This window comes from Penicillium chrysogenum (genome assembly GCF_028827035.1).
Source record: "Penicillium chrysogenum strain IBT 35668 chromosome Unknown utg000005l_segment0_segment0, whole genome shotgun sequence".
Taxonomy (NCBI): domain Eukaryota; kingdom Fungi; phylum Ascomycota; class Eurotiomycetes; order Eurotiales; family Aspergillaceae; genus Penicillium; species Penicillium chrysogenum.
This window is the reverse complement of record NW_026622753.1, coordinates 105,449-128,092: the sequence shown is the minus strand read 5'-3', so window position 1 is coordinate 128,092 and position 22,644 is coordinate 105,449. Positions and strand designations below refer to the sequence as shown.

The 22,644-nt window shown below is 50.0% G+C and overlaps 14 protein-coding genes across 14 annotated transcripts; 6 read left to right on the top strand and 8 right to left on the bottom strand.

The window, feature by feature from the left end:
* Nucleotides 1-305: 305 nt before the first annotated feature.
* On the top strand, nucleotides 306-1,062 carry N7489_008419 (NEDD8-conjugating protein UBC12; the record flags this gene model as incomplete). The annotated part of the gene is made up of 4 exons (XM_056714169.1): nucleotides 306-326; nucleotides 382-472; nucleotides 560-849; nucleotides 910-1,062. The coding sequence occupies 4 exons, from the start codon at nucleotides 306-308 to the stop codon at nucleotides 1,060-1,062; spliced, it is 555 nt and encodes a 184-aa protein (XP_056561791.1).
* Nucleotides 1,063-1,612: 550 nt separating this feature from the next.
* Nucleotides 1,613-2,184, bottom strand: N7489_008418 (cytochrome c oxidase subunit VIIa). The gene is made up of 4 exons (XM_056714168.1): nucleotides 2,098-2,184; nucleotides 1,959-2,001; nucleotides 1,773-1,808; nucleotides 1,613-1,700 (listed from the first exon to the last, which is right to left on the bottom strand). The coding sequence occupies exons 1-4, from the start codon at nucleotides 2,125-2,127 to the stop codon at nucleotides 1,621-1,623; spliced, it is 189 nt and encodes a 62-aa protein (XP_056561790.1). The 5' UTR covers nucleotides 2,128-2,184; the 3' UTR covers nucleotides 1,613-1,620.
* A 332-nt stretch (nucleotides 2,185-2,516) lies between these two features.
* N7489_008417 (TBP-associated factor 8 family protein) lies at nucleotides 2,517-3,836 on the top strand (the record flags this gene model as incomplete). Its single annotated transcript, XM_056714167.1, has 3 exons — nucleotides 2,517-2,673; nucleotides 2,765-3,007; nucleotides 3,073-3,836. 3 exons carry the CDS (start codon nucleotides 2,517-2,519, stop codon nucleotides 3,834-3,836), a joined length of 1,164 nt encoding a protein of 387 aa, XP_056561789.1.
* A 228-nt stretch (nucleotides 3,837-4,064) lies between these two features.
* N7489_008416 (uncharacterized protein) lies at nucleotides 4,065-4,428 on the bottom strand (the record flags this gene model as incomplete). The annotated part of the gene is made up of 2 exons (XM_056714166.1): nucleotides 4,065-4,161; nucleotides 4,211-4,428. The coding sequence occupies 2 exons, from the start codon at nucleotides 4,426-4,428 to the stop codon at nucleotides 4,065-4,067; spliced, it is 315 nt and encodes a 104-aa protein (XP_056561788.1).
* Nucleotides 4,429-4,714: 286 nt separating this feature from the next.
* On the top strand, nucleotides 4,715-6,124 carry N7489_008415 (putative Rad51 family DNA repair protein; the record flags this gene model as incomplete). The annotated part of the gene is made up of 2 exons (XM_056714165.1): nucleotides 4,715-4,774; nucleotides 4,826-6,124. 2 exons carry the CDS (start codon nucleotides 4,715-4,717, stop codon nucleotides 6,122-6,124), a joined length of 1,359 nt encoding a protein of 452 aa, XP_056561787.1.
* A 63-nt stretch (nucleotides 6,125-6,187) lies between these two features.
* On the bottom strand, nucleotides 6,188-7,352 carry N7489_008414 (threonine/serine dehydratase; the record flags this gene model as incomplete). Its single annotated transcript, XM_056714164.1, has 2 exons — nucleotides 6,188-6,957; nucleotides 7,100-7,352. 2 exons carry the CDS (start codon nucleotides 7,350-7,352, stop codon nucleotides 6,188-6,190), a joined length of 1,023 nt encoding a protein of 340 aa, XP_056561786.1.
* Nucleotides 7,353-7,639: 287 nt separating this feature from the next.
* N7489_008413 (Ketol-acid reductoisomerase) lies at nucleotides 7,640-8,836 on the bottom strand (the record flags this gene model as incomplete). Its single annotated transcript, XM_056714163.1, has 1 exon — nucleotides 7,640-8,836. One exon carries the CDS (start codon nucleotides 8,834-8,836, stop codon nucleotides 7,640-7,642), a length of 1,197 nt encoding a protein of 398 aa, XP_056561785.1.
* Nucleotides 8,837-9,409: 573 nt separating this feature from the next.
* Nucleotides 9,410-11,821, top strand: N7489_008412 (isochorismatase family protein family; the record flags this gene model as incomplete). Its single annotated transcript, XM_056714162.1, has 1 exon — nucleotides 9,410-11,821. One exon carries the CDS (start codon nucleotides 9,410-9,412, stop codon nucleotides 11,819-11,821), a length of 2,412 nt encoding a protein of 803 aa, XP_056561784.1.
* Nucleotides 11,822-12,084: 263 nt separating this feature from the next.
* Nucleotides 12,085-12,871, bottom strand: N7489_008411 (rhamnogalacturonan acetylesterase RgaE; the record flags this gene model as incomplete). Its single annotated transcript, XM_056714161.1, has 2 exons — nucleotides 12,085-12,722; nucleotides 12,772-12,871. 2 exons carry the CDS (start codon nucleotides 12,869-12,871, stop codon nucleotides 12,085-12,087), a joined length of 738 nt encoding a protein of 245 aa, XP_056561783.1.
* Nucleotides 12,872-13,403: 532 nt separating this feature from the next.
* Nucleotides 13,404-14,303, bottom strand: N7489_008410 (enoyl-CoA hydratase/isomerase family protein; the record flags this gene model as incomplete). Its single annotated transcript, XM_056714160.1, has 2 exons — nucleotides 13,404-14,142; nucleotides 14,194-14,303. 2 exons carry the CDS (start codon nucleotides 14,301-14,303, stop codon nucleotides 13,404-13,406), a joined length of 849 nt encoding a protein of 282 aa, XP_056561782.1.
* Nucleotides 14,304-14,761: 458 nt separating this feature from the next.
* On the bottom strand, nucleotides 14,762-15,247 carry N7489_008409 (Hsp20/alpha crystallin family protein; the record flags this gene model as incomplete). Its single annotated transcript, XM_056714159.1, has 1 exon — nucleotides 14,762-15,247. One exon carries the CDS (start codon nucleotides 15,245-15,247, stop codon nucleotides 14,762-14,764), a length of 486 nt encoding a protein of 161 aa, XP_056561781.1.
* An 823-nt stretch (nucleotides 15,248-16,070) lies between these two features.
* On the bottom strand, nucleotides 16,071-19,116 carry tfb5 (TFIIH complex subunit TFB5; the record flags this gene model as incomplete). Its single annotated transcript, XM_056714158.1, has 9 exons — nucleotides 16,071-16,118; nucleotides 16,170-16,321; nucleotides 16,802-16,855; nucleotides 16,968-17,129; nucleotides 17,184-17,332; nucleotides 18,176-18,588; nucleotides 18,654-18,722; nucleotides 18,774-19,067; nucleotides 19,114-19,116. The coding sequence occupies 9 exons, from the start codon at nucleotides 19,114-19,116 to the stop codon at nucleotides 16,071-16,073; spliced, it is 1,344 nt and encodes a 447-aa protein (XP_056561780.1).
* A 1,327-nt stretch (nucleotides 19,117-20,443) lies between these two features.
* On the top strand, nucleotides 20,444-20,902 carry N7489_008407 (uncharacterized protein; the record flags this gene model as incomplete). The annotated part of the gene is made up of 1 exon (XM_056714157.1): nucleotides 20,444-20,902. One exon carries the CDS (start codon nucleotides 20,444-20,446, stop codon nucleotides 20,900-20,902), a length of 459 nt encoding a protein of 152 aa, XP_056561779.1.
* Nucleotides 20,903-22,336: 1,434 nt separating this feature from the next.
* Nucleotides 22,337-22,639, top strand: N7489_008406 (uncharacterized protein; the record flags this gene model as incomplete). The annotated part of the gene is made up of 2 exons (XM_056714156.1): nucleotides 22,337-22,551; nucleotides 22,609-22,639. 2 exons carry the CDS (start codon nucleotides 22,337-22,339, stop codon nucleotides 22,637-22,639), a joined length of 246 nt encoding a protein of 81 aa, XP_056561778.1.
* Nucleotides 22,640-22,644: the final 5 nt, after the last annotated feature.

Below are 22,644 nucleotides of genomic sequence, written 5' to 3'. Positions count from 1 at the left end.
ATTGAGTAGAAAGATATATGTCATGTTTCCCATAGACTGTACATGCATAGTAGAGAGTTCCCCGGGTCCAATACGTCAACTGGAAGGCGGAGAGGCGATAAAGGCGATTGCTGATCTGAGACCCCCCCACAAGAGGGCTACCCTTCACTCTGTTGTCATCCTTGTCACCCGTTGATCACGTCCTCTAAAAATCCTTTCCTTTCTGTCTCTCTTTTTTATTATCTGATACCTCTAGAGTGGTTACCTTGCCTCCTACTCACTCTCCCCAAACCTCCATTCCACCAGGTGGGGTGGTGACTCCCGAAATGTTGAAAATCTGGTCGATGGTAGGGATTCATCTGGCTCTTGAAAAAAATGCCGTATGATTAACTTTCTGTGCAGAAACAAAAGCAGCAGGAGGCTGAGAATGCCGAGGGTGCTGCAGGCAAGAAGAAGAAGAAGGTCACAGCGGCGCAATTACGCGTGCAACGAGGTGAGTGACTTTCCCGTAGTGGACAGTACAACTCGCAGTACTTACTGGATCGTTGTCATATGGATCTCTAACCTCTTATATCTTCAGACCTTCAAGAACTCACCCTCGGCAGCACGATGAAAATGTCTTTCCCAAACCCCGACGACATCCTCAACTTCACCTTGACCATCGAACCCGACGAGGGCATGTATAAGGGTGGTGTCTTCAACTTTAGCTTTGCCGTCAACCAGAACTTCCCTCATGATCCTCCCAAGGTCAAATGCACACAAAAGATCTATCATCCCAATATCGACTTGGAGGGTAACGTTTGCTTAAACATTCTACGAGAGGACTGGAAGCCCGTGTTGAATTTGAATGCTGTCATTGTGGGCATGCAGGTCTGTTGATTTATCTATTCTGACTGGTCATTGATTTCGCTGACAGGTATTCCACTGCAGTTCCTTTTCCTCGAGCCAAACGCCTCCGACCCTCTTAACAAGGACGCTGCGGAAGATCTTCGCGCCACTCGTGACATCTTCAAGAAGAACGTACGCAACTCCATGGCCGGCGGGTCCGTCCGAGGCATATCGTTTGAGCGGGTGTTACGGTGAATGCTAGCTAGGATTTCTTCACACTTGCAGTTTTTCCATCGGTTCCCATATCCGGACTCCGCCCATACCCCACGGCGACGAGCAGATACGGGATATCGATCTATGGTTTACATGGCGCAGACATGGTTCAGCAAACCCATGGGGGGTGCGCTGGTGTTTCCACGTACATATATCCGGCGTAATTAGCGTTTGAACACAATAGATCCAAATTCGCTCCATTTGGCTGTCTAGGCGTAAGGGTCAAGTACATCAATTTGCGCGTTCAGGGCAACACTACGTAGAATGGCCTGCGATGGCGATGACAAATCGGTAATCTCGCACTGAGCTCGAGAAGGTCAAGTCCAAAAATCAAAACGGTTGGCTGCCCACAGGCGTATATGTACAATCGATCTCAAAGCTAACCACCCACTCGTACACACCCGTCGATCCAACCAAGCCCGACGGTGATGTCGAGACATATGCCCCCCGTCACCGGGCGATTTTCTGCATAACGCTTTGACAGGAGAAGAACTGGCGCCGAACGGGCGGGAAGGAGATGGTCGAGAGGAAGTGATCGATTTAACCCCGCTGGGCAGCACGCTCAGCCTCGAGGCGGGCGTAGTAGGTATCGCGCTCACGCACGCGAGGAAGGTGGTAGCCTTAAGGACACACGTTAGATTTCGACGTCATCAATTGCGTGGGGTTGGCGCAGCCGGGAATAATCTACTTACCGTACCACCAGAGGTAGCCGAAGGTAGTACCGAAGCCTAGTGGATGAGACACCCTAATCAGCAACTATTTGATTCGTTGATCTCATCGCAGCCATCTTCTTGTTGCCTGTATTTCACGTGCTCCCGAGAGACCGCGATATCCAACTTGTCGTTTGATCATGCCACTCGATCCGAATCACAACTTACCGAAAGCGGTGCTCAGGTCCAAGACAAGACCACGGCGGAGCATCTGTAAACAAGCATAGAATGTCAGTAAACCATTGTGAACATTTCATTGACCTGATAAACCCGCTCGGGTTAACCCGTCAACGGAAGGGGCACGTACGCCGGTAATGGGGGGAATAGCGGCGGGCATTGTCACGAATAACTTGCGTCAATCAATGCTTGAGCAAAAGCAATACGGGTTGCGGACAGTTTGAAGCCTGCCTCGGACGTTGGTGGGGAGAGGAGAGGGGTGTAGGGAGGAAGGCTGAATTGTGAGGTGAAGTTGAAGCTTCGGAGCGGACTAAGCGAGCCGCCGGATTGGTCGGTCTTACTATGAGAGCGAACTACGGCATGTTCACCATTCCCGTACTATTCCAGGGCTGCGAAATACCTTACAGATTTATTTTCATGTAGCTTTTTATACGTATACTGAATCACTTGCCTCAATGAAATAAGTATTTCGCTCTCTGTTACTACCTAGGTGAAAGTCAAAAGCAAGGGTCACGGCACCTAGAGCCCTCGAGATGGAGGAGATGTGAGATGAACAAAGCCTGGTTCTCGGTTGCATTATTTGCTCGACCCTCCCTAAGAGATCATCTACTCAAAAGCCCCAAGCTAGCCATTCATATTGCTTCCTCATCTGAATCTCTGGATGTCTATGACAGCTGCTCATCAATCAACTCACCGCTTTCAGCACGTGACCGCAATTCGATAACATTGTCTGGCCGGGACCGACCACTTCTTAAATCAGATCAATACAATGGCCATGGCGACATCGGGCGCCCAAGTTAAACGACCTTCTCCATCACTACTCTCCCAGAACAGTCCGAAGCGGGTAAAGCGTCACTATCATCACCATCATCGCTTACAGGAGCCGGTGGTTCTCCCATCTACATCCGAGCCAGTCGTGCAAGATGACACCCAACTTGACCAATTGATGAATCGTGCAATCGGTCAGACTTTGAAGGACTCAGGGTTTGAGCTGGCCGATCCAGCTGCATTGTCAAGTCTCTGCAGTGCTACTGAGGAGTGTACGTGTCCCAGTATTCCGTCCATTTTGAAGCTTGAATTGACGGGTTGCGCCTGAAATCTCTAGACATGCTACGGCTCTCCACATTTATCCGTCAATCTATGCTATCTGCGCGACGCGTCCAACCAATCCCACAAGATTTTGATCACGCTCTGAAGCGTTTCCGCCTCAATCCCGATGACCTTCTCCCTCATCTCAAACCAGCTCCCTCAGACAGACCCACGCCGACATTATTACCATCTCCCCCACCAGAGAATGAAATATCCAAATCTCTCCCGTTTCTCACGGCTTTGAGCAGTGAAGACGACCGCGCAAGTCGTCCCTACATCCCAAAACATTTCCCGAGCTTCCCTAGCAAACACACCTATTCTGCCACTGCAGTGTTCATTGGACGAGACAACGACCCGCGCAAGATTAGGGAACGCGCCGCAGAGGATGGACGTCATGGCGAGGAAGCTTTGCGCAAATTAGCGAGCGCCGCATTCCGTGACAACCAGACGGGCTCGACTGGTCGCGATAAGAAACTCTGGGGTCGGAGAACGGACAGCATGGAAAGCATGTTCGAAAAGACGATCAAGGGACTGTCCAAGAAGCAGAAGGACTCTCACGGCGCATTGCCCAGCTCAGCCATGGATATTGACTCGGGACATCCGGCGGATGCGGACACCAAGTCCCGGCTCAAGCTCTCGTGGAATATGGAGCTGGGCCCCATTGTCAACTGTGAGCGAGATCTCTGGCGCCGGACAAGCTCGAATGCACGACGAGGAGAGGAGAAGACACCAAAGCCTCCACCAAGTCTCGAGCCAGCGGATGTCATGACTGATATGTAAATTACAAAGGCATAGGGCTTACCGGCGTTCTGTTTTCTATCTTTCTTTTTCTCCCTCGATTGTGGGCTGGCGCTTGTGTTTTATTTCAGGAAGATGACCTGAGGAGATACCCCATGGCAGTCACAAACATGATTCAAATGCAACCTTTATTCTTGAAACCTGCAAGTAATTGTATTCCCGTATAGCCAACTCCGCCCAATGCGCATTCGTAATGCAAAGTAGCCCCTCTCATTGTTTTGTATCGGCTGCTTGCTTTTGTTTTGCTTCCTCCGCCAGCCTAATTGGTTCCCATGATGTTGTTTCAACCGTTAACCCACCGGCACAGCTACAAGATCAGCTTGCTATTTGACTCGAACTCGATGTGCAAGACTTACCGTCGGAAGAACCGCACCACAGGCTCGCACACCACAACCCCTGGCTCAGGAACTCCATTTTGTGGTGGATTGCAAGAGAATTGTGTCATTTCAAGTAATGGGCACTCCTTGAGGTTGACTGGTTCGCCTTTACGGCGTTTCTCTTGGAAGTTGCGGCGAACGGTATTGACATGATCGGGGAGAGATTCGGCGGAGAATATGGGGACGAGAGGAGCCATTGTGATTGGCAGCTGTGCATATGAGATAAATTGAAATTGAACTATACAGTGAGATTTCGGAGGTTTCGTGTCGAAGGGAAAAGATTCGAAGTGAATCTGAAGGGAAACGGGCATCCAAGGTTGGAAGTTCGGAAGCTCCGTCAGCCGCGCTATTCGAGTTTCCGCCCATCACTTCTGCACTTCACTTCTTCACTTCTACCACTTTGCTCGTGTCTACTCACTGGACTTTACACGTCTTGGTCAAACTTTAGTGATGTCAGATCCATGAGGCAGTCCATTGCTTACCATGGCAGCCAATCTCGGGGGGAGATCGCTAGCCGATGTACACCAAGAGGGACTAGATGAGGTATTGCGGCTTTCCTAGCTCGTTGAATGCATTGAGTTGACTTGTTCTTAGATACTGGCTGGGATAGTCCATCTTTATCCTGGTCACTCAAGCCATGAGACACATTCATTAGGCGTGCCCCTTCTAGACACTTTGCTTGAAGTCTTTGCGCCGAACCCAACCGCCGTGAGTGCCGTGAACGACGGACAACCTCAACCGCCAAGTGAGTCTGCAGAAAAGCAGACCCTTGAAGACGAGGAAATGCTGCTGCGCAGTGAATTCCCGGCTGGTCAGGCTTATAGGCCGGATGATATACACACAGCGCAGGACATTTACCCATCTACCAATGTGTTGTTCTCAGAGTCAGACGGTAGTAAGAAAAGACAAGCTCCTATCGTGGAGATCTCAAGCAGCCTATCAGCTTCGGGGAAGTCACAGCTATTGTACTATCTCACAGCGCTTGCTATTTTACCACGAAAATGCGGGGACATCTCTGTCGGTGGCCAAGAGGCAGCTGTGGTGTTCATAGATACCGACGACCGATTCGATGCCGAAAGACTAAGAACCGTCGCTCGAGGTATCGTTCAACAGCAGCGACGACTATCTGAATCGCACTTTGGGGTGCAAGCCCAACCAGGAGGAATGCCAGATCACCATCTTGAATCATTGCTCGTCTCTTCACTACAGCATGTCCATGTCTTTCGTCCGCAATCTTCATCCGCTCTGTTGGCCACAGTCCACACGCTAGACTCGTACCTTTTCGATCTCTCACGGCATCATTCCGCATTACGTCCCTTACAAATGATCGCCATCGACAGTGCCACCGCGTTCTTCTGGCAAGACCGGCTGCGTGACGAAGTCGCTCGGACCGAAGAAATTGGGCGCCCTCAGGTAGAAATTGATTCCGAGCGCGAGCAGAAAAAGAGGTTCCATTTGTCTGACCTTTACACTGAGCTTGTGAGGGAGCTGAAGGGTCTGCAGAGTCAGTTTCAGTGTGCAGTTGTGTATACCGCAACGGTCTCAGGGGGTCGAGCTTCTGGCCCCGGTCAGTACGACCAGCCCCAAGCTCGTGTTCCATCCCTGAGACCTGCTCTCCCTGCACCCTGGGGCACTTTTCCAACATTGCGTCTGATTGTCCACCGGTCTTCTGTGCGCCCCTTTCCACCGAGCATGGCCGCTCATACAGCCGTGAAAGAGGCCCCCTCACGACAGAGCGTGGTTCAGCAAGGGAAGATATCGGCATGGGTCAATCCGTGGGGACGTGATGAATGGCCTCGTCGCATAGTGGAAGCAATCGAGGCGAACAATGGTGGGAGCTTTTCGTTTTACATGCGGGACTGTGGGGTTGAGATGACTGATCCTTATCATTGATTCAACGATTCTATTTACGATTCTATATTCATCTGTCACAATTTTCTATTTAATCTCGTACGTTCATGTAAATAGCTTGGCAATTGCCTCGACGGTTGTGTTGCCACCGCTGAATACAACGCCAACATCCCATCCATCCTTACCACCGTCTTGTTCGACTCGTCGCCTGAAGTTTTCATCAAAGAGACACACGGCCAGTCCAACAACTGCACTAGGCTCAACCACAACCTTCATGCGCTCTATAACCAACCGCATGGCTGACTTGATCTGCTCTTCAGTGACAGCGAACACCCCTTCCACCTTCTTCTTATTGGATATAATCTCCCAATTGAGTAATCCTACGGGAGTGCGTAGCCCGTCTGCGATAGTGAGGGTGCCGACGGCTTCGACTCGCTTCCCGGCCTGCAGGCCGCGTCGGCAATCATCCGCACCTTCGAAGCTGGGCTCTGCACCGAACACGCGTGTCTGCTTATCCGTGAACCACGTCGCCACGCCGGAGTTGAGTCCACCTCCACCAATGGGAGTGATAACTGCATCCAGGGGTCGGGACCTAGCTTGTTCGGCATGCTGTGCCTCCAGCTCCAAACCCGTTGTACCCTGCCCACAAATGATATTGAAGTCATCATATGGTGGCACGAGGATAGCATTTGTCTTTGCCTGTATTTCTGCCACGACAGCTTCACGTTCTACACTTGTCGAGCCGCTGAAGATGACCTCCGCCCCATGGGACTGTGTACCCGCAATTTTCGATGGCGTACTGATGCGGGGCATCACAATATAGGCGGGAATGCCTAAAGTCGAGGCGGCGAGGGCGAGGGCTTGTGCATGGTTTCCTGAAATGGAGAGTATTTAGCATATATAATTTGGACTTGCGCAACAGGAGATCAGACAATACCAGAGCTATGTGTAATCACCCCGCGCCGTTTGACTTCTTCCCCCGCTCCTCCAACAGTCGCAGCAATGCATGGAATGCACCTCGTGCTTTGAAAGCACCAATCCGCTGAAAGTTCTCGCACTTGAAGAAGAAACGAAATCGTGGGCGAGCGGGAGTTTGGCCTTCAAACGACGTTCCGACCAAGGCTTCGGTGGATTGGGGTGTTGAGGCGATGGCGTCGAGTGTTTTGCATGTCAACAGCGGCGTACGGTGCACATGGGGTTGGATGAGATCATATGCCGCCTGAACTGCAGCTGGAGTGAGCGACTGAACTGCAACAGCGGGTGAAGTCATTGTGGGTTGTAGAAGAGCAGAAGAGAAAACAGCGAAGTATGACTCTTATTTTACCCCGGATTCCTCTCCGGACCTCGGCGCGTACTGGGGCTACGCTACCACTGCAGGTACGAAAAACTACCTTGAAGCTACCAAAACTACGAAAACTACGAAAAGACTGGGAAAAAAAGAAGTAACTGGGGAATGGCCGGTAAAGCCTCAAAATAATATTTTCGACTGAAACCCAAAAAAGAACAGTTCATAGTACATCATCACTTTTTGAACCCACACGGGTATCAAGGTATTATTTATTTCTGGTTCTCGGGGCGGAGAGAACGGACGGCCTTTCCGGCACGCCAGATCTCGAGATCGCGGATCTCCTGCATCTCCTTCTCGTACTTCTCGCGGTAGTCGGGCTGCGAGTTGTAGTCGAGGGAGCGCTTGGTCTCAGTGCCGTTGTGGACGCTGTCGTAGAGGTCGTTGAAGACGGGCTTCAGGGTGTCCTTGAAGCGGCTTGACCAGTCAATGGCACCGCGACGGGCAGTGGTGGAGCAGGCAGCGTACATCCAGTCCATACCGTTACCACCGATCAGGGGGTACAGAGACTGGGTGGCCTCCTCAACGGTCTCGTTGAAGGCCTCGGAGGGGCTGTGGCCACGCTCACGGAGAACCTCGTACTGGGCGAGGAACATACCGTGGATACCGCCCATGAGGCAGCCACGCTCACCGTAGAGGTCGGAGTAGACCTCCTTCTCAAAGGTGGTCTCGTAAAGGTAGCCGGAGCCGACAGCGACACCCATAGCGATGGCGCGCTCCTTGGCCTGGCCGGTGACGTCCTGGAAGACGGCGATGGAAGAGTTGATACCACGGCCCTCACGGAAGAGAGTGCGGACGGTACGGCCGGAACCCTTGGGGGCAACGAGGATGACATCAATGTCCTTGGGGACATCCACCTTGGTGAGGTCCTTGAAGACGGGGGAGAAACCGTGGGAGAAGTAGAGGGTCTTGCCCTTGGTGAGAAGGGGCTTGATAGTGGGCCAGGTCTCGGACTGAGCGGCATCGGAGAGCAGGTTCATGATAACGGTACCCTTCTCAATGGCGGTGGTGACATCGAACAGGTTCTTGCCGGGGACCCAGCCGTCCTGAATGGCCTCCTTCCATGAGGCACCATCCTTGCGGACACCGACAATGACGTTGAGACCCTGGTCACGCAGGTTCAGACCCTGGCCGTGACCCTGGGAGCCGTAACCGATGAGGGCAAGGGTGTCGTTCTTGAAGTACTCCTGGAGCTTCTCACGGGGCCAATCGGCACGCTCGTAGACATCCTCCTTGACACCAGCGAAGTCAATGGTCTTGATACCACGGACGGGGGTAACGACCGAGGAGACACGGGGGAGAGCGGCAGCGGCAGCTACGGCAGGGCGAGGAAGGGCTGCGGTGACAACCGAGCGAGGAGCGGCCACACGGGCGAGGCGGAGGGCACGGGGAAGACCACGGGAAGCCATTGTGAATATATGGAAGAGAGGAGAGTGGAGAGAGTGAATGGAGAAAAGAAAGAAAGTACTGGGGAAGCTTTGGAATTTAAATAATGGGCAAATATGCTGGGCGATTCGAGTCACCGTAGCAATTCCCGGAGAGAAGACCTTCCTCCCCGGAGACCCACACCGACACCGGCCGGTGTATTGATTGGAGCGGAATAATTTATTATGTCATGAAATGCGTTTCCCAGGCAAGGCACATAGTCAAGTCAGAGTACGGAGTACTCAGCGACTCCGTAGATAGGCCCAATTGTTTTTATGGAATTCCCATATCTTTCCCCGGAGGACAATCTCCGTCAGAATATCCAATATCCAAAATGAGGGTGAGGGTCCAGACTTCCAAGATGGTTTCACGTGATGACCTTCGTACCTGCCTTGACCTTCTTTTGACGATCGTTCCTTCCCCCAAAAGTACCATTTCTGCCTCAGGCCTTTAATGTTTCTCCCACCCCACCATGTTCCCTTCCAAGGCTTTGTTATCCACCTGGGCACATTGTTTGGATTACTTCCTCTTCCTAGTCATCGTACCATGTCTATAGGATGAGTGTCTTCGCATTCGGGGATTTGCCCACTATCCAGACTCGGAAGGCCTTGCTACTACTTGACTTTCAAAATGACTTTGTCCGTCCGTCCGGAGCTCTACATATCTCCAATACACCGGATATCCTTGAAACCCTTCCACAGCTGGCATCTGCATTCCGTCGGGCTGGTGATGTAGTTTGGGTGCGTTCACAATATGAATCCCCTCAGGTCATCTCCGACTGGAACTTTGGTGATCGTATTGTCCTGGACAGAGAGCCACCGCGCAGGAAGGAGATGCCCACCTCGGATATAATTGAAGCAGGGTCGGACCATGATTCACCAGAACCTGTCGACCCAGAAGCCTTTCTCTCCGGGTCTTCGCCATGCTGTGACCCGCATACCCCCGGATATCAGTTCCCCGCACCAATTCTGGCCGCCATCAATACGCAACATGACACCGTAGTGGATAAAACAGGATACTCCGCCCTGGAGTCACCCGGGCTGGTGCTATCCTTCAGGACACGTTTTGTGACCGAGTTGTACCTCTGTGGCTCGTTGTCCAATGTCTCCGTGTTTGCGACCGCTTTGGATGCTGTCCGCAACGGGTTTTCCGTCACTCTTGTGGAGGATTGCCTGGGTTTCCGCGATTTTCAGCGGCATCAAGAAGCAATGCGGCGTATGGCGGATATATTGGGGGCGGCTGGTATCACCGCTCAGGAGCTCATCCAGGAGCTAGATTGGGATGAGACTGAGGCAATTGCCCGCCAAGGTGCACCGCAGCCTAAGAGGTCAGCAGCTGCAGCTGGCCTCGAGAGCGTCATGGATGGCCTGGAATTCTGGAATACCGCGGACAACTCTCCCACGGACAACTCGCGCGACCCAAAGGATCCGAGCGTTTTGGAACTCGCTAGTCTCTCTCGCGCACAGCGCGCTACTGCTGCGCAGGCACGGGGTCCAGTGGAAGACCAAAAGAAGGTGCGCGCGCGCGTCCGCCGCCCGAAGCGCCGAGACGCCCCAAAAGAACCTTCACAATCCGCGGAAGTACCAAATGCATCCCAAGTCAACATCGGGGAGGGCGATTCGCGCCTCGTGAACAATGACAACTTGGCTGCAGACTCCTTTGAGCGCATACAGGCTGAGGTAGATTGGCAGAAGATGTACCATCTATCAGGCCAGGTTCCCCGATTAGTTGCAGTTCAGGGTCAACCTCGACCCGATGGAGCCATTCCTATATATCGTCATCCGGCAGACGAGTCTCCACCCTTCAAGCCATTTACCCCCGCGGTTGATGAAGTGCGAATGGCTGTTGAGCAGATACTAGGCCATCCCTTGAATCACGTGCTTATTCAGCTTTATCGTGATGGACAGGATCGCATATCAGAGCATTCAGATAAGACGCTGGATATTGTGCGAGGATCTTTCATTTGCAATGTTAGTTTAGGTGCCGAGCGCGTGATGGTCCTCCGTACCAAGGCCTCAGCATCTGATCCCGAGGAAGGGCTTGAACCATGTCGGACGACGCAGCGCGTGCCTCTTCCTCACAAGTCACTTTTTGTGCTGGGCCCAAAGACGAACATGCGATGGCTTCATGGCATCCGGGCCGACAAACGGCCTAACGCGACCAAATCTGCCGAGGAGCAAGCTTACGGTGGCCAACGCATTTCCCTTACATTCCGTCATATTGGCACCTTCATTGACCCTGTGGCAAACACAATTTGGGGACAAGGGGCTGTCAGTAAGGCATTGGACCAGGCCCGTGCTGTGGTTCATGGGGATCCTGCTGAAACAGCACGCCTCATTGATGCTTTTGGCCAGGAAAATCGTGCCACCGAATTCGATTGGGATGCCGTGTACGGTGGGGGCTTTGACGTGGTCAACTTTGTGACTACTTCAACAGGGCAGCTAGTGCTCGGCTGTGATCTTGTGGCCAACTTGCGTGTGCGTCTCTGTCTGAGTGAAAGCGGCATCCGGTATCGATTGGTCACCGACCATGAGAAACTGGGAGCTAGCGACAGTCCAAAGACACTGCCAGTATACGAAACACCCGACGGAGCAACAATCGCAGGCGACTCCGTTATCCTAACGCACATGGCTAACCGATCTGCTGAGACCTTACGGCCAGGTGTGGATTCATTACGTGGGGGCAATTTCTTGTCAGCCATTGACCGGTTTTTGGCACACTGGCGCCAGCACTGTGTCACCGATTCAGGTGGTGTGTTTGAACACGGGATTGAGGATTGGGAGAGCATTCTGCAGGGACAACATTACCTAGGAGGCTCCGTGTTTACCATCGACGATTGCTCCCTATGGCCAGTTCTGCGGGAGATTGTACAGATCCAGGGTGCATTTGATGCTCGGCTCGTGAACGTGAATCGATATTATCAGCGCGTCGAGAATCGGGGCATCGTTCGGTCTATTCTGGAGGAATGAAGTCGGACTTAGGTTTTATTCCCACAAAAAGCCTTTTCCACGACGGCTTTTGCATTTCAGTGTTGATCTTTTAGCTATGGACATATTACGAAACCTTACGAATTTACCTGGCGATGAGCCAGACTGGATCTCAAACCCAGTCTACAATTCCTCTTGGATATAGTTCAGCCGACACCTCTCAATCTTCCGTTATCTCGCTCTACAGGCAGCAGAATTATAGTCACACAAATAAGCTCAGAATTGCACAGGTCCCGTACTTGTGTTTAGAGACACGAACCAGGGAAAGAGGTGGTGGTCAGCGAACTCTTCAGCGCAACATCTCCACAAACCACAGCCTTAAAGTATGCCTGAGCCACCACCGATGCACCGGCAGGACTGGTATGAGTGTGATCCGAGGGGAAGTACGCATTGACAACGGTTTGGCCCAGCGCCTCGAACCGGTCCGCCACGTAAGCCCCATGATCAACATAGGGCACGCCGGCGGCTTCAGCTGCCAGCTGCGCATAGCCCACAAACCGCGATGGGGAATAGCTGAAGGTCCCAGTTTCCCAGGGATTGTTGGGGGTTTGACTCGAGATGATCACATTCGCGCCCTTGGCCTTGAACATTTTGGTGGCATTCTCTATATATGCCGGGAACGTCAACACTGTCTCGGCGACCCCATTGTAGGTTGTGCTACAGGTCTCGCTTCCTGTGCCAGGACAATCGGTACGCCCATTATCGGTACTCAAAGAGCCTCCATCGTTGTGGCCGAACTCGATGACCACCCAATCTCCAGACTGAACCACTTCTGCAATGGCATCGAACCGACCCTCACGGGTGTATGACCGTGCGCTACGGCCGCCGATCGCTTTGTTGGACACGGTGAGTGAGGTATAGGGTGCAACATATTCACCCCAACCTGGGAGTATTAGCATGCTATCCTGGGGGCCTAAAAAGGACACACATACCGGTTGTGCTAGATCCCTTTGCCATAGTCGAGTCACCGGCAAGGTAGAGGGTCGCACCCAGCGCACTAGGGATGAGCGACAGAAGAATAGCAGATTTCATGGCGAGAGAAATAATAGATCAAGTTCTGGAAAGGCGTAGTGAATGTTCTGGGAATGGGCAGGTTCTTGGAAATTATACATTTTCAAGCCACGTTAAGCAACAGCTTGGATACGTGGAAAAAGTGACATCGTCAGCGGGGTATATACGGCCATTATTGCGTCGCTTTCGAGTTTCACTTGCGAGTTTCACGGAGAAGAGGAGAAGAGGAGAAGAGGAGATGTAAAGGAAATGCGGAGATCCGTTGATCGATGCTCTCTGATTCATGGAAAGCCATCAAAATAAAACATCCGAATCGGACACGGACTCGAAACAAGGCTTTTGGGGGTAAAACGGGAATTTATATCCCAAAACAGTCCATATGCATGGGAATACTCCGTAAATAGCGCCGGTGGACGGTCAAATGGATGTGACGATGCTGACATTCCTTGGCAGATGCAAGTTCCTGTGAAAAGTATGACATTGGATATTTGGGAAATTAGCAGACTACATTACATTGACCGTATATACAGGGGGAAAATAGTGCATTTGCCCATCACAACTTCTCGAATGTCGGAGTACGCCTTTGCAGTCCAGATAGCAGAGCTGCCGAGATATCCTGCGTCTGCAAAGCAGCGCTGTTCCATACGCTCGTATACCGCAGACCATCTTGCACAGAGTGGTCGCGTGAGAAGTTCAAGATCTCCTTGGTGCCTTGCACGGCTACGGGGCTCTTGCTGGCCATCAGGGAGGCGAGCTTCAATGCAGCCGCAATAGTGGCTTCACGGTTATCATACACCGCATTAACAAATCCAACACGTAGCGCCTCCTCAGCATCGAACTCGCGTGCCGTCAGAGCCACCTCCTTTACCCATCCGTAATTTCCGACCACCTTGGGGAGTCGGCTGAGAGTACCGATGTCCGCTGCGAGCCCTATATCGACTTCCTTAACGCCAAACCGGGCATCCCGAGAACAGAGGCGCACGTCCGTCGCCGTTGACAGGTCAATACCGAGTCCTAATGAGAACCCGTGGAGGGCAACCACAACGGGCTTTTCACAGCGCTCTACCGCGGTGATACAGTCCTGAAAGGCGCTGATATGGCGACGAAACACGGCCGCCTTTCGAGCTGGGTCGGTATTGGCGTCTGGGTCTGTCGACAGAAGACCTTCCGAGGCTGCTTTGACATCCAGCCCGGCGGTGAATGCTTTCGCTCCAGCACCGCTGAGGACGATCGCACGAACTTCAGGATCCGAGGAAAGCTTGTTAAAGATCTGGGCCATGTTTTCCCACATACTACAATTGATTAGAATATATACGATCACAGTTCGAGAGTTTAGCGCTCACACTTCGATGAAGGCGTTCAACCTTTCCGGTCGATTGATTTCCACATGGGCCACATATTGATGATCGGCAGGAAATTGCACGGTAAAATAGTTGAAAGAGTAGTTGCCCATGTTTTTGAAAGTGGTGAATTGTTTCTGAGTGAGAAAAGAAAGAGAGAGAGAGAGAGAGAGAGAGAGAGTATCAAAGGGTTGTTATTGCACAGCGGGGGACCTCGGCACAACTGAGAAGTCCGAATGTCAACTCTGAATGCCTCGAATGCCTTGAATTGAATTCCTTAAATGCCTTAAATCTCGTTTACTTTGAAATTTAAATTCCAGGGCTGAGGATGTCCTCTAAAATATATACGTATACGCCTCAATATTGTATTTGTGTCAACTTGGGATTTGCATGTGCCGAGGCCCCGGATCATGAGATATACATGTGTCCAAAGAGAACTACAATACAGGAGTACAATATGGCGCTTAAATTAATATACACTAGTACATGGAGAGATGCTAAAGAACTAACAAGTCCAATTTCCATGCGATACCATTGCCAAAAAAGAATACTTCATGGCTGGAATGACCGTTCACTCAATGGTGATCTTCTTGGATGTAGCGGCAGTGGCCTTGGGTACATTGATGGACAGGATGCCGTGCTTCAGACTGGCCTTGACGTTGTGCTGATCGACAGGAGTCGGGAAGGAGAAGACGCGCTGGAACTCGCCGACGGAGCGCTCGCTGGCCCAGAACCGGTGAGTGGGCTTGGTTCCGGTATCCTTGGTGCCTTCCTTGTCCTCGGCTGGTGGCTCGGTGTGGTACTCGCGTTCACTGCGGCCCTTGACAACCAGAGTCTGGGGGTCGGAGAACTCGATATCGATGTCCTTTTGATCGATGCCAGGCAGTTCACCATCGAAATGATATGCCTCTTCACTCTCACGGATGTCAAAGCGAGGAGAGAACGAGCGAACCGTAGCCTGGTTACGGCCAGAGCGGTGATCATCGTAGTCATCGAGAAGACGGAAGAGAGGGGCGAAATCGCCAGAGCCGGGGAAGCTAGTACGGAGGAGAGACATGTTGTAAGTTGGAAGTTAGGTAGTTGGAAGTGGTTTTGTTTGCAGGATGTACGTCTGATGAAAGGGAGATTAGACACTCGAGGAGTCCATGAAGGACTTATATAGCCATAATGCACTCGAAACTAGCTTCCCTTACACAGAAAAGAGAATATGAAGACATTCGCTGCTTCCAGGTTTCACGTGTAACCCATCGTTGATATCTCTATGGTCGTGACCGGTGCCTTATGCGATAAAGCGTAATTGACTGACGACATCGTATTTGCCCGCAGGGGTGTCTAGAAGAATGCAAGTGTCATCTAGTGTGTTCGCTTTGAAGAGTGACATGCTACATGATATATGTCTATGGGTGTGGTCCATGGTTATCCCTGCCGGAGTAAGGGTTTCTCCGGTACTTCTGATGATGTGCTGCGTCAACATTCGATCACTTCATGTCTCTCATTCATTGGGAGTATTACTACCAGCACAATCCGGAGCTGGCATACACAATTGCGAAGGTATGAACGGACCCTTGATAGGCTGCCCAGTCTCCAACCTCCCTTCCGCTGTCTGAGAGCGAACCCCACACTTTCATTGATAGTGTTTCTCTTCGCAAAGTGACCAAGTGTTCATCAGTAGGAAGGGTGGATTGTCGAGAGAGGTGGTCGGGCTGCCTTCAACAGCTGAATACGGTGAAACCATGATGCGAGCCTGTGTAACAAGCGGTGGGAGATAGGCACATTCTTGGCCGTGTTCTGCGAGTGCGTTGTGGACTTGGATATGGGGACCGGTTGGCTTCCCGTTTCGTGTGTAGGCCTCAGGTTCAATGCAAAGTAGCTGGTTATGACTATTCAGATTCCGATTCGTCCAGCTGCATTATCTTTTCGTCAAGGTCCTGCCAAATCCGTGAGTAATGGCCTTCAAATAGTTAGGGGGCAGTAAGTACCTGATCCAGGCGAACCTTGAGGTTCTGCAGCTGGCTCTCCTTGATTACGAGGTGATTCTCGTCATCCAAATCCTCCACTATGTAGTCATGTCGCTCTTCGTCGTACTTTAGGATCATGGATTTGATTGAGGGATCGCATTCGATCAGCAGGCCTGGCAAGAACACAAAATGTCAGCAAAAGAACTGGGAAGATAAGAAAAGATAGAGAGGGAGCTGAGCGGGAGCTAACCTCGGACGGCACGTGGCATGTTGGATAAGAAGTGTTTTGAAGAGAAGAAGAGAGGAGAAGGAGGCGGAGAAGTTGGAGATGTGCCAAGACATTTGGGCACTGGCCTCTCCATCTCAACTTCATCTCAACTTCATCTATCTCCCTCATTCAGAAATGATAAAACATCCATTCTCTTAGGAATTAAGCTCTCCCTAAGAAACTAACTCCCTCTTTCACTCTGTTGCTCAACACCCTAATACCCGTTTCCCTCGTCTCCGGAGGTCCAATCCCAGCCTAGGCAGAGTTGCAACCAATACCATAACAGTACCTCAGGAACAACATACAGCATTACCTCGACCGCCTACAATATGCTCCAGACTGACTGATCTATGACGAGAGATTGGTTGCTGAGCAATTTACGTACCAGATCGGGCTGCGGCAACCTGCGAGATGAGGACTCGGGTATTGGTGAATCGAACTTTTGAGTTATATATAGCACCTATCCATGGATACTGCGGAAGCTGGAACTCCAAAGCTTCTCGTTAAGACAGCGATGGACCATAACAAAAACGCTATTCCGGCCCAAAAACAGATGGCCATATCATTAAGGCCAATTTCACGGAACACTGCCAGAATAATCTTCTCTTGGCCAACCCAAGCAAGGGGTAGATTCACACCGCGTAGGGCCATCCAGTCTAGCTGTGACTCCCAATCCTCCCATGTCCAGAAGGCAGTGGTGTAGGAGAAGGTCACTAAGCCCAGTTAGCGAGAACAAATACTACGTATACTTTAGATGCACATCATACCTGTGTTGAAATGATACCGCCAAGGGACTGTACTGGAGCCTTGAATTGGGGTGGTTAGGTGAGGCAACTCGGATGGCGCGACATCAAACCGACCACCGATAAACCAGTAAATATCGACATGGGGGACATCGGTGAGGTGCCGATGTAAACTGAAAACCTAATTCAGCTGCTGACTTATATGAAAAGAAAAAGATCGTGTTCACCGCGAAGATAACGCGCTTAGAGAGGACCCCTTGACCGAAATCGTCCTATTCAGAGTGTTGGTCACAACATATGAATCATAGTCTCCGAGATCAGCACCCAGCGTAAAATGGAAGTTATTAACATGATCTGGCAGTCTTCGTCAAGATTGGAGATGCCCTCGGTGGCCTGTTACTGCAGAAAGCCAGAGCAGCGGCTTGATCCAGCGCATTGTAGATGCGATGAGAAATTCTTACTAAAACAAAGGAAACGGCTCAAGATGAAGGGCAAAATACGATATTAGTAGATGCAGAGTCTCTCATGCGACTCAGAGCACGAAGCACAGCTATATACATACATGTATGTACATATGTGCTTACCCCCCAGTGCCATGCAACTCTCATATACAACATCAGTCTGAATGAAGTAGGGATATGCATCAATCTTACGCCAAGAGATATCAAAGATATTGATACTTATATAGATACCAGCAGTTAGCTAAGAAAATCTTTCTGACCCTTCAACGCTTTCGCTAAGATGTCCGGATACCATCGCTGCCCGACATCTTGGTGACTGGTCACCCGGGCAATGAAGGTTCCCTCGCCAATGCTCCCATGGAATATTTCGTTAAACGTTGCCTCTGCATCTGATTTGACCTTGTCATTTCTCACTAATGCACGGATATGATCTGGGATCTTCAAAGAGACCTTATCGGCACAAAGATCGAGACTAACTCCCTGGAAAACTGGGAAGGAAAACCTCGGTCCCAAAGAGCCTCCACTATCTTGGAAATTCTCCGGCCGTAAGCTTACGCGGTGCGTGGTTGCCGTGCAGATCCCCCAGTCAGCGCCTCCAGAGAGCGGCCAATGTTAATAACCAATGTTCCCGGAAGTGGCGGTGCAGGAATCCATGTCCCGGTCTTATTTTGGACCTCGAGGCCATGGTGAGGTGTACCCTGCAAAAGGAATGTGAGGAATCCGGAATCTTTATGAGGACCAACGCCTTGAAACCCAGACTCCTCATTGCTAGTTCCAGGAGGGGGAGGGTATTTGATCAACTTCAGTTTATGTTGCTGCGGGGTATCAAAAACCTGATCGAATGCAGTTGATGGGAGATCTAATGCTTCTGCAATCAATCCAGGAAATAACTCTGCGAGGCTGCTCACTTCCGACAGATATGCGTCGAATGCTTCACGAAACCCGGGGATTGCCGTCTCATCTGGCCACTAACAGGGCTTTATAAGCATTCACTGAAACAAAGACCCATGGACAAAAGTATATAAGATCTCACCTGGTTAGGACCAACCACATTCCTATACAAGGGCTCGTTTGGACCAGGTGCAGGGAGTTCGGTTGCAAGCTGACTAGGGTGTTAGTAGATATCCCAATATATATTATAACCCAAGCTTACATCGAATTGCTCACGATAGTCAGGTTTCAACGCCGTAATTTCTGCACCAAGCCTTGAGTAGCCCAAAAAATGCGGACTATTGACCATTTCGATCTCGAGCTTCTTCTCCAGAGGTAGTTCGAAAAGAGCTAGGGCCTTTTCTATAAATTGCTCTTGGGTTTGGACGGAAATCGGAGCATTTTGAAGGTAGAAAAAGCCAACATTCAGGGCCTCGCGAAGGCTTGCCAGGAAGGCGGGTTTAGATGATAGCACCTGAGAGAAATCTAGAATGGGGACCGAAGTGAAAGATGAATCCTTGTAAGATCAGCATAATTCAAACACAGAATGTAACCGATCGTACCATTTTTGAAATGAGAGAGATGAAGATGAAGTGTGTTTCGGAAAAACGAAAATGACCAAGTTGTCTTTGATTGGACTCCGATGGCGAATGTCGAATGGACCCCGCTCGGAGTACGAGAGGGATTAATATGGACTTTACATACGGAGTATGTAGTATGTATGCACTTACTATGGGCTTATATACGTTCTATATCTTCCATGTGTATTTCGAGCGTGTAGCTGATATCCCAATATTCTCCTAGTAATGGTCTAATGGTCTCTATAGGAGTATCCGAGGGACAATGAAATCATGGGCGACTTACAGGAACATGGAGAAGAATTTGGCAACAGTGTTAGTCGACGCAATGGCAATTACACATCCCACCATGCTGACCATCATCAAAAAGATGATATGTATTCGAAAGTCTGCACCATAGTCGGGAAGAAGTATTGGAAGTTCTGCGACAGGAGCGAAAGATGTTGAAGCGAAATGAAGAGATAAATACGCTTGTCTGCTAAGAGTAACGTCGAACAGGCTTCTGGTGAGCAATCAGTTTGGGATTTATAGAATCATGCGATGTCCTAGACCTCCATACCGCCGCAGAGGACTTGCTAGCAGGACCCGGACAGGTATCAACACTATAAGCCACGATCGAACCACCTGGAAACCCTCACCAAATATGTGCAACAAGGAGGGATTATTGCGACCCATGATATTCTTGATAGTCTTGAACAACCTAAGGACAATTAGCTTCAAATGAAGAAAGCACAGGAAGGTATGTCGTATAGGGGTGTAGCTTTTGAACTGATGATCGACCTCTACGAGTGGATCACAGATCGAAGAATCGTCTTCCCAGCCCACCTATCTTCGAATGTACAACATACGGAGTACAATATCGGGAGCCAGAAACCTACTGTAGAGCTTCAGCTCTAAGTAGCGGTGTACATGATAGGAAGGATCGTCGGAACTGGCTCGTTTCCAGCTGAAGAGCTGAAGGATACATGGAATCCACAACTGTGGATATAGGCCACTGAAGGATATGGCGCACCTGAGAATTGATAATCAATAGAGTAACCATGCTATCCCTTGCCTTTTTTTTTTAAAACTAGCGATTCGTGACGATGTTTGATTGCAGCATTTCCGCATTTCCGCATTCGATCCATATGATTATTAAAAACCCTAGATATTTGGAACAGTGGCTACTTGGACATTAACTTGGACATTAAATATCTCCATTCTCCCCCGTTCTTCTACCTATTAACCACTTGCCTCAAACATTCACATATCGAGATTCTTCTATCCTGCACTTGCATCAGACATTATGATGCGATCGTATCTTTTGATCGGACTCATGGCCGCCCTTTGCCAACCGGCCTATGGGGTAGTATTTCGTGATAAGATCAAGCAAGTTGTCGGGGGCGACTCTCTTTCGTTACTGCATGATGTTGAGGATGCAACATCTGTGAGATTCGGCAACTCGCCAAATCTTGAGGAGCAGGTCTGGAAATTCGATACTGAGGGCTTTAGTCCAGATGAAGCTGTTATCACGCCTCTGGACTCCTACAAGACCCTGCTATGTGAAGAGGGCAGCAAATGCAGGCTGGATCCTGAAGGAACGAAACAACCCTATTTGGTCACTAGGGTCGATGAGACACGTCCCATTTTCACCTTTCAAGACACTCTTTCGATGCTCTACGTGTCACGCACATCTGACCTGTACCTGGAGCTGACCTCTGTCACTTCTGATTCTATTTATTTTGAATTAGAAGCAGTCCACGGTATGTTGAAGATCCCAGTTAATTCCCAGTAACGCTGGCCATTTGCAGGTTCAACGCTAACTCTAAGCCGGGGTGCACTATGCAGATCTCAGCCATGCAAAATCTGAAGTTTGACTCCTGCCAACGGGAGATTAGTGGAAGGCTAGTATCCTAGGCTGTATGTAGTTTGATCATACTCGTGTTGTTGCCAGTATACAACTGGCTATCACACTGCATCGGCGTCTCGACGTTTCGATTCAGCCTGCTTTCAGTCATTTTTGCTTCTTGTTGTTGATTGTCACTGTTTCTTGCTGATTCCGTTCTGATCTGCCATACTGGTAGTATATGAAAAAGAAACACGTAAATAGGGGCTTCCTTCCATGTATGAAAAAGGCAGACAATCCAATTCATCACTTTCTACAGTAAACGATCTTGGAATTCTATTCATAGCCCTTCTCATAGTATTATTCTCAACATACGTGCTATATAGACTGCTGCATCTATAATCAACACGGTAAGCTTCACCTTCGGTCTTAGCTCTATTTATATGTTGATATAGACTTTTCTTTCAGATGATTACTACGTAAGCTAGGCAACGTGTATGGTTGCGCGTTTATATATTAGTATGTATGTATTATAGTGGGGGATCCGGTGACACCTTGACTTGGTCGTTGAGTCTCTCGTTTAGTTTGCACTGTTGCCTCGTAGGATTTTAGCTGAAATCGCTGTCTTTTGTGGACAATGTAGAGGAGTTCAGTCATTACCGGACAGACACTACCCATTCTACTATCAACTGCTTATTCGAATTCATAGAGAGGATCCTACCACTCTGAGATTCTTGCTTTGCCTGTCGATCACATTAAGCTGATAGACTGCAATAGAATTTATACAACATTTGTGCGTCAGGTTCCTTCATTCCGTAAATTCCAAGAAGTGTGACAAATAACACTGCTTAAGGTTGAACAAGAATATCGACGGTCGGGTGTATATCACTTGGGAGTTCGGAGAAGCGCCGTGCGAGAGCAAGAGGTAGTAATATTGATGCCTCTATGCCTTAATACCTTAGTGCCTCATTATGAGGGTGTCAATTGATGCCTCGGGTATACCCGCTGACGTCACAATCTCCAGTCTCGCCGTCAGACTACGGACCTCGAGTGATCGAGTTCATCGATATGACCTCAGATGTGAGCTTATTGAAGCAGTATGCCAATGAAGATGGCTTTTGGAATGATCTTCGCGGAGGCAAATTCACATTTAGGATGATCCGAATGCAGCAATGACGATAGCATTCCATGCCAAAGCGAATTATCATCCTGAGAAGGGCTAAGCATCATACAGAATGCCGAGTGCACTGTAATAGACTCTCGATCAGAAAGACTCGATGGGATCCTATAAAAGGGTGGTTCACCCGGAGTCGCTTCTACCTTCTTTCCAGCAACCACCTCTTTACTCTACATTTTAATATCACTATCACCAACTCTTTCAAAATGGACAAACTCTCCGGTCTCGCCAACAAGCTCGGAGGTAACAAGGGCCAAGAATACCTTGACAAGGGTGAGCTTCTAAACTCTGGCGCATTAGACTTCAACCTAACAACAGCAGGTATGAACGCCGCAGAGCAGAAGTTCGGTGGTGGCCAGGGTGGCAGTGACCCTGCTAAGAAGGTGAAAGATGCCGGCAGTGAACAGATGGACAAGCTTGGGTAAGGTTTCTCGCAGTTCTCTTAACGGAGAGAATTCAGCGCTAATTCCATATACAGAAAGGGCGTTCCCGACAAGTTCTCACAGTAAACACA

Excerpts from the sequence above, each read along its gene's own strand:
- N7489_008418 (XM_056714168.1), bottom strand. The coding sequence starts at position 2,127 with ATGCCCGCCGCTATTCCCCCCATTACCGGC. Across the intron at positions 1,809-1,958 it reads GGACCTGAGCACCGCTTTCG|GCTTCGGTACTACCTTCGGC; the intron begins GTAAGTTGTGAT and ends CTCATCCACTAG. Across the intron at positions 1,701-1,772 it reads CGGCTACCTCTGGTGGTACG|GCTACCACCTTCCTCGCGTG; the intron begins GTAAGTAGATTA and ends TGTGTCCTTAAG.